The sequence below is a fragment of the Nematolebias whitei genome, chromosome 6 (genome assembly GCF_014905685.2).
Source record: "Nematolebias whitei isolate Nwh7 chromosome 6, NemWhi1, whole genome shotgun sequence".
Taxonomy (NCBI): Eukaryota; Metazoa; Chordata; class Actinopteri; order Cyprinodontiformes; family Rivulidae; genus Nematolebias; species Nematolebias whitei.
In genome coordinates, this window is record NC_056503.1 from 47,534,625 (window position 1) to 47,547,518 (window position 12,894).

A 12,894-nucleotide genomic window follows, 5' to 3' on the forward strand; every position below is an offset into this window, starting at 1 on the left:
GGTAAAGATAATGGATGGATGAACACCTCACATGCTGAGGGTGTGTGTGTGTGTGTGTGTGTGTGTGTGTGGGGGGGGGGGGGGGGTCAGTAAACAGTACAGTTCAAATCCTCCATTTAAAAGTCTGATTGACATTTTTCTTCTGAACTCAAATGATAAAATAATATGTTCAAACTTTTCTTATTATGGGGCGGCTGTGGCTGAGTGGTTAGAGCAGTCGTCCTCCAATGCGAGAGTTGGGGGTTCGAATCCACCAGCAGTCACATGTTGAAGTGTTCCTGAGCAAGACACTGAACCCCTCAAAGCCTCTGATGTGTCCCATCAGTGTATCTGAGTGTTTGTAAAATCATCAGGAGGTGAGCAGCAACAGCAGAAAACACTCAGTCCTTGGAACGGTAACACGAGCGGCGCTGCAGGACAAACGTTGCATTACGTGAGTGAAAAGTTTGGCAGCGTGTTGCAGCACATCCTGACTGCAGATAAAACACAGAATCATCAACAAAGCGGGAGCAGAGTAGAACTGCTACACATAAAGACAGAAGTGTTTGCTTCACAGCACAGTAGTCCCAGGGGTACGGCATGTAACGCTCCATCAAGTCTGTCCCTTTCAGCTCAGGTGATTCTACCTGTGTGCAAAAACAGCACCGTTAGATGTTGAAACTAGCACAAGTCCTTCAGGTCTGAGTCCTGGGTGAGAGGAGTGCTGTAGTCCGAGTGCCAGTCCCTTTCGAAGATGGCCTTCAGCTGCGACTGGACGGTCGGCTTCAGGGACAGAGACTCCGTCTGGTTAACAACCAGTGCAGAGCCGGCCGTGTTCACAAAGTAATCCCCCGACCAGTTCGACGTACCTGATGACAGACAAACACAGAATATCTCCTTAGAGACCAAAGCACACCAGGTTTACAATCTGGGGTTTATGAAAGATTCTCAACAACTTCATGACATCTGAAGGGCGCCAGAGCAGCTCCTGCCCCAAATCCAACATTTCTGCTGTGAACTCTGATCTGCAGAGCTCCAAAGAGGGCTGGGTGTCCTCACCCGTTTCAACCAAGTCAGTTTTTTGCAAAGTTAGTCTACACCAGGTGTGCCCACACATTTTCAGCATGGAGCTCCTTTTAAAATGATCACGTCAAAGTGATCTACCTGCTATAAGGCTCCGTTTACACGCAACAACCTCTGGAAATGTTGTGTTTTTTCAATGTTTATTGGGGGTAATAAACAAAAAACGTCAAAAAAAAAAAAAGTCAGTCGGGTTGCCAGATAAGAAATTATGAACTATAGTACTATGGCTTTAAAATGATAGTATTATGACCTAAACTGTCATATGTGCCGAGTAAAGATATTCTAAGATGAGGTGTGTGTTGAACTTGTGCACAGAAAAGGAGGGGTAAATGAGACATTTTAAATATATCTGGCAACCCTGAAGCCAGCTCAGCTTCATTCATCGTGTATGCAGCGTCTTCCATTTACTTTTCATTTTACATGATGTATTGTCTGTTCCTCGTCTGTGTTTTCTTTAAATCAGGTCTCTCTTGTAAAGGAGTCCTCGAGACTCAACGAGACTAACTTGTATAAATAAAAGGTTGAATGAAAAATCATCAGCACTCGTGATTATTATTGTTAAATTTAGGTAAAAACCCTAAACAGGATGTAAACTGAGATAGAGCAAGTGTTATGACATCATTGTACTACCTCAGAACGAGTGACTCTTACCAATGTATGCTATCTTGTCAGTCACCATGTACTTGTTGTGGTTAACTCTTGCAAAGGGAATCTTCTTCTGCCTGGAGTTGGCAGGCACCACAAACAGCCTCTGGAGAACCAAACATGGGGTCCGTGTGTGTTAATGTCACGAGCAGAGACCAGAGCCCTGACGTTGTTACACCCAGCAGAAGAGCCACTCACCACCTGGATGTCCAGATTGTTTTGTGGATCATAAACTGACGCCAAAGACTTCAGGAAGGGCATCATGATGGGCTTCGTGTTGTTCCAGCAGCTGATCAGCAGGCAGACTTTGACTCGCCTCTCGTACGCCTTTCGTCTGAGCTGGGTGTCGATTTCTGCCCAGTACCTGCTCGGAGCGACACGCACAAGAGAACCTCTCAGACCGGGTGGTTTCCCAGGACATCGAGGTTCAAACATTCTTCAGCTCAACATCAAACGTGAACAAGTTAAACTGTAAACATGAAAAACAATCCATCTTGGCTCCAAGTAGAGCCTGTACCTCACAGGGCTGCGGCTGTTGACGAACAGTAACAAAATGCTAAGTTTTTACTCACAATCCCACTGAATTGGTACTTTTGCATACATAACTGCAAATAAACCTTGATATTTGTGCATCATTCCTACGAATGATGTACGATGTTTCTTGTCTTAATTTAAGGCTGCGACTAGTTGAAGACTCCGTATTGCAAGAAAAAAGGCAAAGTTTCCATGGAGGTCTCACTAAAGTCCGAGTGCCTGCATTTAGGCAACCAGAGAGCCACGTGGCTGCATTAGAGCCGTCATTTCTAACCCGGGCCCCAAGACCGGCCTGAATTCGGGGCGGGCCAGGCCATGATAATGTGCTGGATGGGCGGACCAGGTCAGTGTCTGGCTTTTGGCCCCGATCCAATTATATGGCAACATGGCTTGTCATACTATCCAATTATATGGCAATATGGCTTGTCATACTATCCAATTATACGGCAATATGGCTTGTCATACTATCCCATTATATGGCAACATGGCTTGTCATACTATCCAATTATATGGCAACATGGTGTGTCATACTATCCCATTATATGGCACCATGGCTTGCCATACTATCCAATTATATGGCAACATGGTGTGTCATACTATCCCATTATATGGCACCATGGCTTGCCATACTATCCAATTATATGGCAACATGGCTTGTCATACTATCCCATTATATGGCAACATGGCTTGTCATGCAATCCAATTATATGGCAACATGGCTTGCCATACTGTCCAATTATATGGTAACCTGGCTTGCCATATAACACCAGCTGCATGCAGCCATGTCATCGCGAGCCGACTGGTCTTGAAAGGTAAAATAAAGTTCATGGACAGTTTCTTTTTTCTTTTTTTTTTGTGCTGAAACGTTTCAGCTTCCATCCAGAAGGCTTCATCAGTCAAGAAACACACGACACAAAACTGATTCTTTCCCCCAACTGCTTACTCCAAAGTGGAACAAACCAGTTATGTTGGTGCTAAGATGGTCCATCAGCATCTTGAAACAGTATCTTGACACATCTGAAGTAAATAAAAACTGCTGAGTCGGTCAGGAAGATTTTTTTGTGATCAAAGCCACGACAGCAGCTGAACACCGAAGAGACGGCTGAGCTGATGGAACCGTTTAAAATCTGCAGTCAAACCCTGTGTTCTTGTAGTTCATCACCGTTTGGGATGTGAGAACTCCATGGTGGGCAGGTAGTTCATGACAGCGATGTAGATGAATCTGTCGGCATCATCGATCACGCTGAGGATGGACTGAAGATCCGGAGTCCTGCCAGCTGCGCAGAACGATGGAGGGGAACTCTGAGGAGGGCAGGTCATCAAAGAGAGGTCTGATGAACCCTGTTCTCCAAGACTTCAAACTTTAGACAAAAAACAAAACTTTTATTCATTTTCCTCACCGATAGGTAAACGCTGGAGGGCGTGTGGTTGAGTGGCAGCTGGAGGGGCGTGTCCTTGTTGTACGGCGTGGAGAAGCTCGACGGCCACGGTGACGGGATCGACTGATTGGCCCCCACAAACCAATAAGCTTCAAAGATCTTCTGCAGATCTGCAGCCAAGCAGCTGCAGTTGTAGACGACGGCGCCCAGCTCCTTCACCTGCAGACCAGCAGCAGAACTTTGGCCCAGTGGGTCAGAAACCTCCTCCCGAGCCCAGAGGACTTCACTCAAAGCTTTTACTGTTTCGACTCTTCAGCCTGGACGTCAGAACGTTCCATACCATCGGGAATAAAGAGCTACAACTGTTAGCATTTGTTTTATACTTTGGCAAATATTAAACTTTATTTTCTTTTAATCTAAACTTCTTAGACCTTAATCTTCTTATTTTAACTTTTAGAGACAATTTTGTTTGTTTCAGTGGTTGGACGCAGTTTTGCTAAATTTAGCTAATTGTAGCTTTTTTGCTACATTTCGCTACCAATTTGTTATTTGTAGTTTTTAGCTTTTAACTATGGTTTTGATATTTTTTAGCTTTTAGCTACTGATTTTTTAAATTTAGAATTTTTGCTACAGTTTTACAAAAATGAGCTTTTAGCTGCATTTTTGCTCATTTCATCTTTTAGCTATGGATTTGCAAATCTGAGAGTTTGGATACAGTTTATTTAATTTTAGCTTTAAGCTACTGCTTTGCCTAGTTAAGTTTTGTGCTATTTGACAAAAATTAGCTTTCAGCTAAAGTTTGACCAATTTCAGATTTTAGCTGTAGATGCAACAACTAAAGATTTTAGCTAAAGTTTAGTTAATTTTAGTTTTTAGCTACTGTTTAAATAATTTTAGCTCTTAGCTACCGTCTTGCTTGTTTAAGCTTTTAGCTACGATTGTGCTAATTTTAGCTTTTAGGAACGGTTTCTCTCATTTTACTTTCTGTAAAGTCTCCAGTATTTATTCGGCTCCTGGTGAAGCTTGCTCAGATTTGTTCAGACAGTCTAAACTATTCTGGAACACCGAGACAAACTTTGAGCTTAAGAAGTCGAAGAAACGATAATCCCGCTGGATTTGGACGAAACACCTTTTAGAGTAAATTTAACCCGAGACAGCGAGACCAAAAAACACGGTAATAAATCAGAAAAGACGCCTCGTGCACCTGAGTGAGGGACCTCCAGTCCATGTTGGCGCTGCCGATGTAAACGTGTTTCTCGTCTACGACCCAGAACTTGGTGTGAAGAACGCCGGAGGTCAGCTCCCTCATGTTAACGGTCCGGATGTCGGCTCCTAAACACAAAGATTTTATTATGGACTGAAAACCAAACAGGAAGTTCCCGTCGAGCTCTGGCAGCAGCTAAATACGAAGACGTACCAGCTGATTGTTAATTAGGAGGTTTTGAAGTTAAAACTCTGATTATGTGTAAATGTATCTACTTTATTGCAAATAAATACTAGAGAATTGTTTATCCTCTTTATCACAAAAGCATAAACATCACGTCCTTACAAGCTCCTTTACGACGGACAGCTAATGACCCAGACATAACTCAACATTTTTCTTTATCCCGACAGTTTGAGTAAAAAACAAACACTGGAATATATTTTTGGTTGAAGCCAGGATGCAGTTAATCCTCAGACATTTGGTCCACCTGCTGATAAACACAGAATAAAACGAGACACCTGAGTCGCTGAGCAGCCTGAGGTCGCCTTGAGGTTGACCCTGTGGTGCGTTCACTGCAATACGGACGTTCAACTTCCCTGAGAGTTCAGCCAGTCTGCTCAAAACTTCCTCCCCCTGTGCAAACACAAACGTTCGTCACCCTGCGTGATGTAGTTCCACAAAAAGAGCACATCAAGGTTCTGACAAACTCGGATTAGATTAAGAGATTATCGGCACGTTCTCTGCATCGGACTGGAAATAAAATTAAATACGAAGACGAGACAGGAACGGCAGCTGGGCTCAGATTATCTAATGTCTGGAACGATCCTCCAGGCTCGTTACAGCGGACTCCCGTCTACAGCTTGGATTAAAAATATTCTATAAATATCTAAAATCCTCAGAGTGAGAATAAAAGTGTTTCAGTTTGTTGACCACGTGTCATGTGGACTCACCTGACTGGCTGTGGGCTCCTGAGTGCCGGTGTCCTCGTTGGTGAGCGTCCAGTAGAACGAGGCGACGTCGATGCTGCGCCGCGCCGCGCTCATCAGGTTCATCCACTCGTGGAAGATGGAGGGGTGACGGACGCTGGAGTTGAACTCCACCCCCTCAGGGATGCTCTCCACCAGAACCATCCTGGCTCAGAGGAAGAGCGGCAAAAACAACAAGTTTCTGACTGATATCTTGTTTTGTAAATCACTGCCAGTAAAGAGAAACAGATTACATTATAGAAATCTTATAATAAATCATAAAGATTTAAACTGATTTACAAACATTCGTGAGCAAGTTTGGGTAATTTTTTAACAAATTCTCATCCACACATAAATATTTAGTACAAACCCAAACAGTAAAACACGAGCTAATATTTATTTATACACACATTTTCATTTCATTTACTTATTTAAAAGGACGGTGCACATTAAACAACATTCCAAGGATCTAAATGCAACAGAATTTGCACAGTAGCTAAATTTCATCCGACGTCCCAAGAGGGTGAAAAACAAAAAACACTGAATAAAACAAGTGCACGAAACAAACGCACTCTGCAAGTTACAGTTAAGACGCATCCGTTGAATGAAACACGACCTGAAGTTCCTTTTGCAAAACGGGGATAAATCAGCCAACGTGCGCGCAGAGTTTCGTCCACGCCCTCAGCTCCCCGTGGAGGCGCCGGCACCACGTGCTGCGTTTCAGGGCAGGTTTTTTTAAATTACCTACAGATTTACTCCAAGTGGAAAACCGTTCTCTCTTAATGAATTTTATAAATATGGAGCTGACATTTGGTGTGGTAGTAGCTGACAGTTATTAATCAACTGAAACTAGGCAAGATGTTTGATAAAAACTCATCCAAGATGCTCTTAGTTCAAAGCGTCTGTCACATGCACCTCCTACAAATACAAAACGTGCAAGAAAATATTTTATTTAAGAAATTTGACATAAAACGCACGATTTGGCACATTTCCTTTTGATCTTGGCTCAGCCAAAGTGAAACAGGAAGTGACATCAGAGGAGAACTTCCTGATCTTTGTTTATTGAAACAATCTTATGCGACCTCTGACTCTTCGTCTCTCTTTGATAGACAACTAAAATAATCTAATCCCATTCTTCTCTACTGTCTGTGTTGTCAGCCATGCATGCAGGCGTTCCCCTTTGACATCACTTCCTGTTATTGCACGTGTGAATATCTCAACAACTATTCGTCTCAGCGGCATGATTCTTTTTTTTTTTTTGCCATATATTATGAATGTTATATTTCCAATAAGACAGTCCATATTTTTTACAGAAAGTTGATGTCACTTTAAAACTCTGGGCACTCCGTCAAGGACTGCCTTTAGGCTCAGAATAAGCCACGCCTCTCAGTTACAATGCACATCTCAATTAAAAAAATGTAAAATAGATTTAAACATTTCAGAGTGGATTTAGCGGAAACTTTGCACTTGAGGTTCATTTTCTTGAAACATTTACAGTAATCTGAATGTAGAAAAGTCTGAAAGCGACAGAATAATTCCAGGCCAACGACGGGCTGAATGGTTTGTTGTTTTCTTTACGACAGCTGGTGCAACAGAACGCATCAAATCACCGTTTCCAAAGGGAAACCTGCGAGCACGTTTATTTCTGGGATGTCGAGCGTGTATTTGCTCACTTGCAGGGGTCTGAGCAGGACTCGGCCTTTTCACCAACAAAAGAGACGTCGAGACGAGGAGGATCAGGGCGATGATCCGAGGACGCTGCTGGGGTCAGGAGGTCGTAGAGCGCCACGGCAACGAGAAGCAGACAGGTCACGGAGGCCAGGGCGACCAAAGCCCTGCCGCACTGAGAGACGAGCGCAGACAGAAACACGTGAGGTTCGCTTGTGAGCGAGGGCGAGCGCGGCGGCGCTGTAACTCACCGGCGGCGCTCTCCCGCTGGGCTCCGCCCTCCTCCGCTGCGTGTCCAGCAGCTACGCACAGAACAACACAGTGACTACACGTCTGCACACTTTCACACCGAACCGGGCCGAGACTCCGTCACCAACAGTCACAGCCAGTTGCAACAACGAGTTTATGAAAAGTCATCTCCAGTAAAAAAAAACACAAAACAAACCCGTCACTTCACATTCCTCTCATATTTATTGGTAACTTCCTGTATTTGAAGCGGGTTTTCCGAGTCTCATGACTGCAAAACAATGACCCGATGGAACCGTTTCAGCATCAACTTCTCAAATATAATAATAATAATAATAATAAAGTGGCTTTTTAACTTCCTCACTTATGAAGTTTTAGTTTTCTCACTTTATTTTACCACCAATGCAGCACATTACAAGAGTTTTAATCTGCTCTAATGGTATTTTTTATTGTTTTTATGGTCTTCTACTGTCAATTTCTTCACTTGTATATAATTAGTTATCATTTAATTTTACTTTTTAACACTTATTTGCTGAGGCTTGTGGTACTGTGCTCTAAATTTGAAAGACAGACAATAAAAATGTCTTAAATCAATCATCATCATTCTCATATTTTAGTTTTTAGCGTATAAATAACTGCACAAGACTACACCAAATAATCTCGGACTGTTCCATCCATTATTGGATTTTTCAGTGCATCTATGCAAAAATAAAGAGGACAAAAAAACTGAAGTGATTTTAAAATGTGAGCGACGATTGAACTTATTAACGCTTCATATTTGATACAGAATGAAAACAAATTGAAATGATTATGTCACTTTAAATCCACCAAAAGAAAAAGAACGTTACCTGGTTGTAAGGGATGTCCGTCCTCATGCTGACAGGTCAGTAAAGTCCCCCGTCAGTCAGATTAGCTCAGATTATTCCCAGATTGTTGCTCTGAAAGTGAACACGAGAAACACGAAGTCGCAGCTCGTCTCTGAACTGAAGCTGCAAAGTGAAACTAAAACACACAGAAATGATCTTTTACTGGTTTCCTCCGCACCCAGTCCTCTGTTTTACCTTCACAGACTCCACAAAGAGAAGCTTCCAGGTGTTTCCAGTGACGACAATGAGCTGCGAGCGCGGCGGCTGCTCACCATTAAAAGGCTGAAACCCCGACTGGGAGTTACAGACGACCCGTTTTAACCTAAAGGTTAAAAGAAGAGGCAGCTCAGAGGCGAAAAGTGCTGACAGGAAAATAACAACCGAGATCAGTCACGAGAATCAGTTTCCCAATCAAAGAAGCATGTGACCCATCAGGGCTGTTGGCACACGAACACGCAGAACCGCGCCGAAGCTTCTGCTCTCCTCGGATCATTGCATGCAGCACGTTCATCTGCAGTTCCTGATTATAAGAACTTTTTACACATGAACTTCAGGGAGCTGAGAAACATTCACCTGATAAAACCAGGGCAGACACGAGGTATTTATTTTGAACTAAAACGCAGAAGCGAACACCCTCTGGTTTCAGTCCAGCGTGGACAAGTATTCAAACTAATCTCAAACTGTAGCTTTCTGCTGATCGAAGAAAAGGACACGAACATTTGTCCTTTACAAGATCTTTCTTTAGAGCATTAGACGACGGCTGCACGGTTCCAGAAAGACTTGTGCTCTTATTAACCTCAGGATGATGACGATATGAACTCAGATCGTCTTCATCACCATCATTTGAACTGGACGTGGGCATCAAGACCAGTGGGAGTCTGTAGGATTGACCCGATACGTTCTGAACGATGCACGCTACGTGAAACCGAACAGCGAATGTTCCCGTTTCATTTCTAAGACTCGAGGTGTCAGTAACATGTCTGGACTTTGTAACGGGGCAATACCAGGGAAAATACTTGTACTACAAGGAGAACAGTATCAAAGTTATGGAAATACTTTGTTTGTGTGGACTTTACACGTTTGTCCGGGTACTTGGGTTTCCTCCTGCCCGTTTGTCTCTTTGTCCCTGCGATGGACAGGAGACTTGACCCGGGGACCGCTGGACACGAACACCAGCTCCCGTCGACTCTGCGTAAAAAGAAAGTAAAGAAAAAGCACGGACAGATTCAGTTTTTAACGAAACGGGCTGCTGCTTCCTACAAATACAAAATAAAAAACCTCAGGCTGTTTGTTGGTGGTTCCACAACACGAGCCAGTTCAAGTAATTCATTCGATTAATACGGTTTGACAAACTTTAGAAGCGAGATTTATGAAAAGCAATAAACACGTTACTTGACTTAGTTTAATACGAAGGAAAAAAGAAAGTGATGCAGTCGTGTCTCTTCAGTAAAATCAGTTCAGAGAAGGAAATCAACCTTTTGTTTTTGTGTTAAAACCAGGAATAAAACATTTAAAAGGTTCACACATTCATTTATAGGTTTTTAAACATAATGTTGTAGTTTTAAATAAATGCCAAACAGCTCAAAGTCTCAGACTTCTTGTTCTTTTTGCACGTTTATCTAGTTTTAATTAGGTTTATTCTGATCTTAAAGCAACAAATGTTTCTTTCTGCTGCAGCACCAAAGTATAAAAGACAAACTGATGATTTTAAACCAGCTCATATTTACATTTACACACAAAAAGGATTAAAACAGCCTGTTTGACCCAAATCTGCCACAGAATTCACGTTTAAAAGTGATTAAAAACAAAACTGCATTAGTCTGTGCAGATGCGATAAAAAAAAAAAACTTGTTAAAAAAGTTGAATTACAAAAATAAAGGCAAACACAAGCACGTGATTATCATAAACACGTTGTATTTTGTGTTTAACAACAAACAAGCGTTTCGTTAACTTTGAACTCGGAGGAGAAAGAAAGTCGCTGACAGACCAATAAATAAATACTTTCAACCCACCTGTCATAAAACGACGCCTACAGCTGCGTCCGAGTGTATTCCTTAAACAAAACAGCGGTTAAAGTTGATCTTTAGCTGCAAAAACCGTGAAGAATGAGGGAAAAGAGGGACATTTTTAAAAGCGTTAATGCTGAAACAACACACAAGCTAGGTGTTCACGTGACCTGAGCAGAGCAGCCAGCCAATCGGAAGGAAGCCGCCTCTGTGACGTCACGCATAAACGAAAACAACGCTCTCATGCAGTTACTCGTTTCGACCACAAGAGGTCACTGTGCGCACCTGATTCAATCAATCCATCAATAAATCAATCAATCGATCGATCATGCTCACCCGCATAACTCAGGATGAAAAACGGTTGCTTTCTTCTTAATCTCTATCATTTTATTTTTCAGTGCAGTTATTTTCCAGCTGATTTCTGTTTTCTTTTTCTTCGTTAAACAATAAATTATATTCCAAATACGCAATATGTAAGGAGGGACTGAACTAGATAAGTTACTGGCTTCATCCTGCCCCTTCTCAAACACACATTGTCCTATGTGTTTTTTGTTTTTTTTTAGTGTTGTTTTTTGTGTGCATATGAACGTTTGAGATAAATAAATAAATAGGGCCTAAATAAAAAAATAATAAATCCATCCATCCATTATCTTTTACCCGCTTCTTTATTTGGGTCACGGGGGTCGCTGGTGCCCATGTCCAACAATCACTGTGCGAGGGGCGGGGTACACCCTGGACGGGTCACAAGTCCATCACAGGGACACATAGAGACAAACGATAAATAAATAAATAAAATACACTTGTGTTTTCCAAGGTACCGTTTGTTGAAGTGAAACCATGTTCTGTGTTGGCTGATGATGATTTTGACCTGGTCTCCATTGAAAAAGATGTTTAATCTCACAGGTTCCTTCCTGGTTAAAGAAAGGTAAAATAATAATAATATATATATTTTTTTAAAAACACAGTGTGTGTGTGAGTTGCTCTTGCTTGCAAGTGTGAGAATTTTTATGCACGAGCAAGATAAGTGGAAATACAGTTTTCTCCGTTTAAACGCTTTTAAACTTCTTACTCCTGCTGCAGGTGAAAATGAGAAATATGAGCATTTGTGAGTTTTTGACAAAAGATGATTTTTCTGAATATGGAGGACAATCACAAGATAGAACTCTCTGAAGAGTGACACAAAATCCAGATGTGTGACTGTTTCCGTGAGGCCTTTCAGCTCAGTGTAATCCAGCAGGGTGCAGCGGAGTCCAAAGAAAAATCCGAGCTTCTCTGCAGAAAGTGTTTGGATGTGGAGACAGTCAGTGATTAAAAACTCAAGCACAGCAGAGTTCAGTTTATTTCCACCGACTGCTCACTGTTCCTGTGGTCCAAACAGTGGAATGCACGTTTATTCAGAGGTGCGGTGAATGATCATAGCTCCTTTTGTTGGTGGTGAAACCTGCAGTTTGATAAGAGAGAAAAGAAGAAATTCCAGGTGGTCACACGTGCAAACACACACAGATGTGCACACACACCTGAGGCTCTGTTATTTACTATTTTACCTGTAATCTGAAGCTTTTTGCTTTAAAACACCACAACGGACGTGTGTTTTCTGCCGCTTCCAGGCGTGTTCGGTGAATGTGTGTACATAACGATGAAAACTAGGCCAGAAAAGAACTCTAGACAGTTTTATGATTTTACAACAACAAACGCAGACTTACAGCCAGGCGATAAAAACAATGACGCCCTTCACTTCCCCAGCTCAGATCCTTTCTGTCCTCACAAAGAAGGGATTTTATTTTCAAACAACTCAAATATATGAAAAACAACAACAACATTAATTATTATTAGTCTAAATTCTAACGAGCAGTCATGCTTGAACATTAACTGCACCTCTCTGATTGTGAACCCCTCGGATCAAATATTGGGCATTGTTGAAAATAGTGTGCGATGACTCTTTAATATTTGTTGATTTTACTTTTTTCAATTATTTCCTTTATTTTACAGAAAATCTTCATTTGCATCGAGATCTTTTCATCTCATCCAGAGCACTGTATTATTTTTTTTTTGGATCTACTTTGACATACTTTGCTGTCTGCTTGCTGCTTGTAGCCATTGTTTAGCAAATTGTAGCTTTTAGCTATTGCTTTGCAATTCTTAGCTTTTAGCAGAAATTGTGCCCATTTTAGCTTTTATATATGATCTAGAGTCTTTCCATTGATAGATAGATAGATAGATAGATAGATAGATAGATAGATAGATAGATAGATAGATAGATAGATAGACAGACAGACAGACAGACAGACAGACAGACAGACAGACAGACAGACAGACAGA

At 41.9% G+C, this 12,894-nt stretch overlaps 1 protein-coding gene across 1 annotated transcript; it reads right to left on the bottom strand.

The window, feature by feature from the left end:
• Positions 1–594: 594 nt before the first annotated feature.
• Positions 595–10,741, bottom strand: pld3 (phospholipase D family, member 3). The gene is made up of 14 exons (XM_037678364.1): positions 10,582–10,741; positions 9,646–9,757; positions 8,765–8,891; positions 8,552–8,641; positions 7,709–7,759; positions 7,463–7,632; positions 5,775–5,955; positions 5,343–5,457; positions 4,825–4,952; positions 3,642–3,839; positions 3,404–3,543; positions 1,906–2,071; positions 1,714–1,813; positions 595–848 (listed from the first exon to the last, which is right to left on the bottom strand). Exons 4-14 carry the CDS (start codon positions 8,576–8,578, stop codon positions 661–663), a joined length of 1,464 nt encoding a protein of 487 aa, XP_037534292.1. The 5' UTR covers positions 8,579–8,641; positions 8,765–8,891; positions 9,646–9,757; positions 10,582–10,741; the 3' UTR covers positions 595–660.
• Positions 10,742–12,894: the final 2,153 nt, after the last annotated feature.

What these genes read in the sequence shown, in the direction of transcription:
- pld3 (XM_037678364.1), bottom strand. Translation starts at nt 8,578, where the DNA reads ATGAGGACGGACATCCCTTACAACCAG. An exon ending in CCAGCGGGAGAGCGCCGCCG is followed by an intron (nt 7,633 to 7,708) that starts GTGAGTTACAGC and finishes CTCGTCTCTCAG; the next exon opens with TGCGGCAGGGCTTTGGTCGC. An exon ending in AGGAGCCCACAGCCAGTCAG is followed by an intron (nt 5,458 to 5,774) that starts GTGAGTCCACAT and finishes GTGTTTGCACAG; the next exon opens with GGGGAGGAAGTTTTGAGCAG.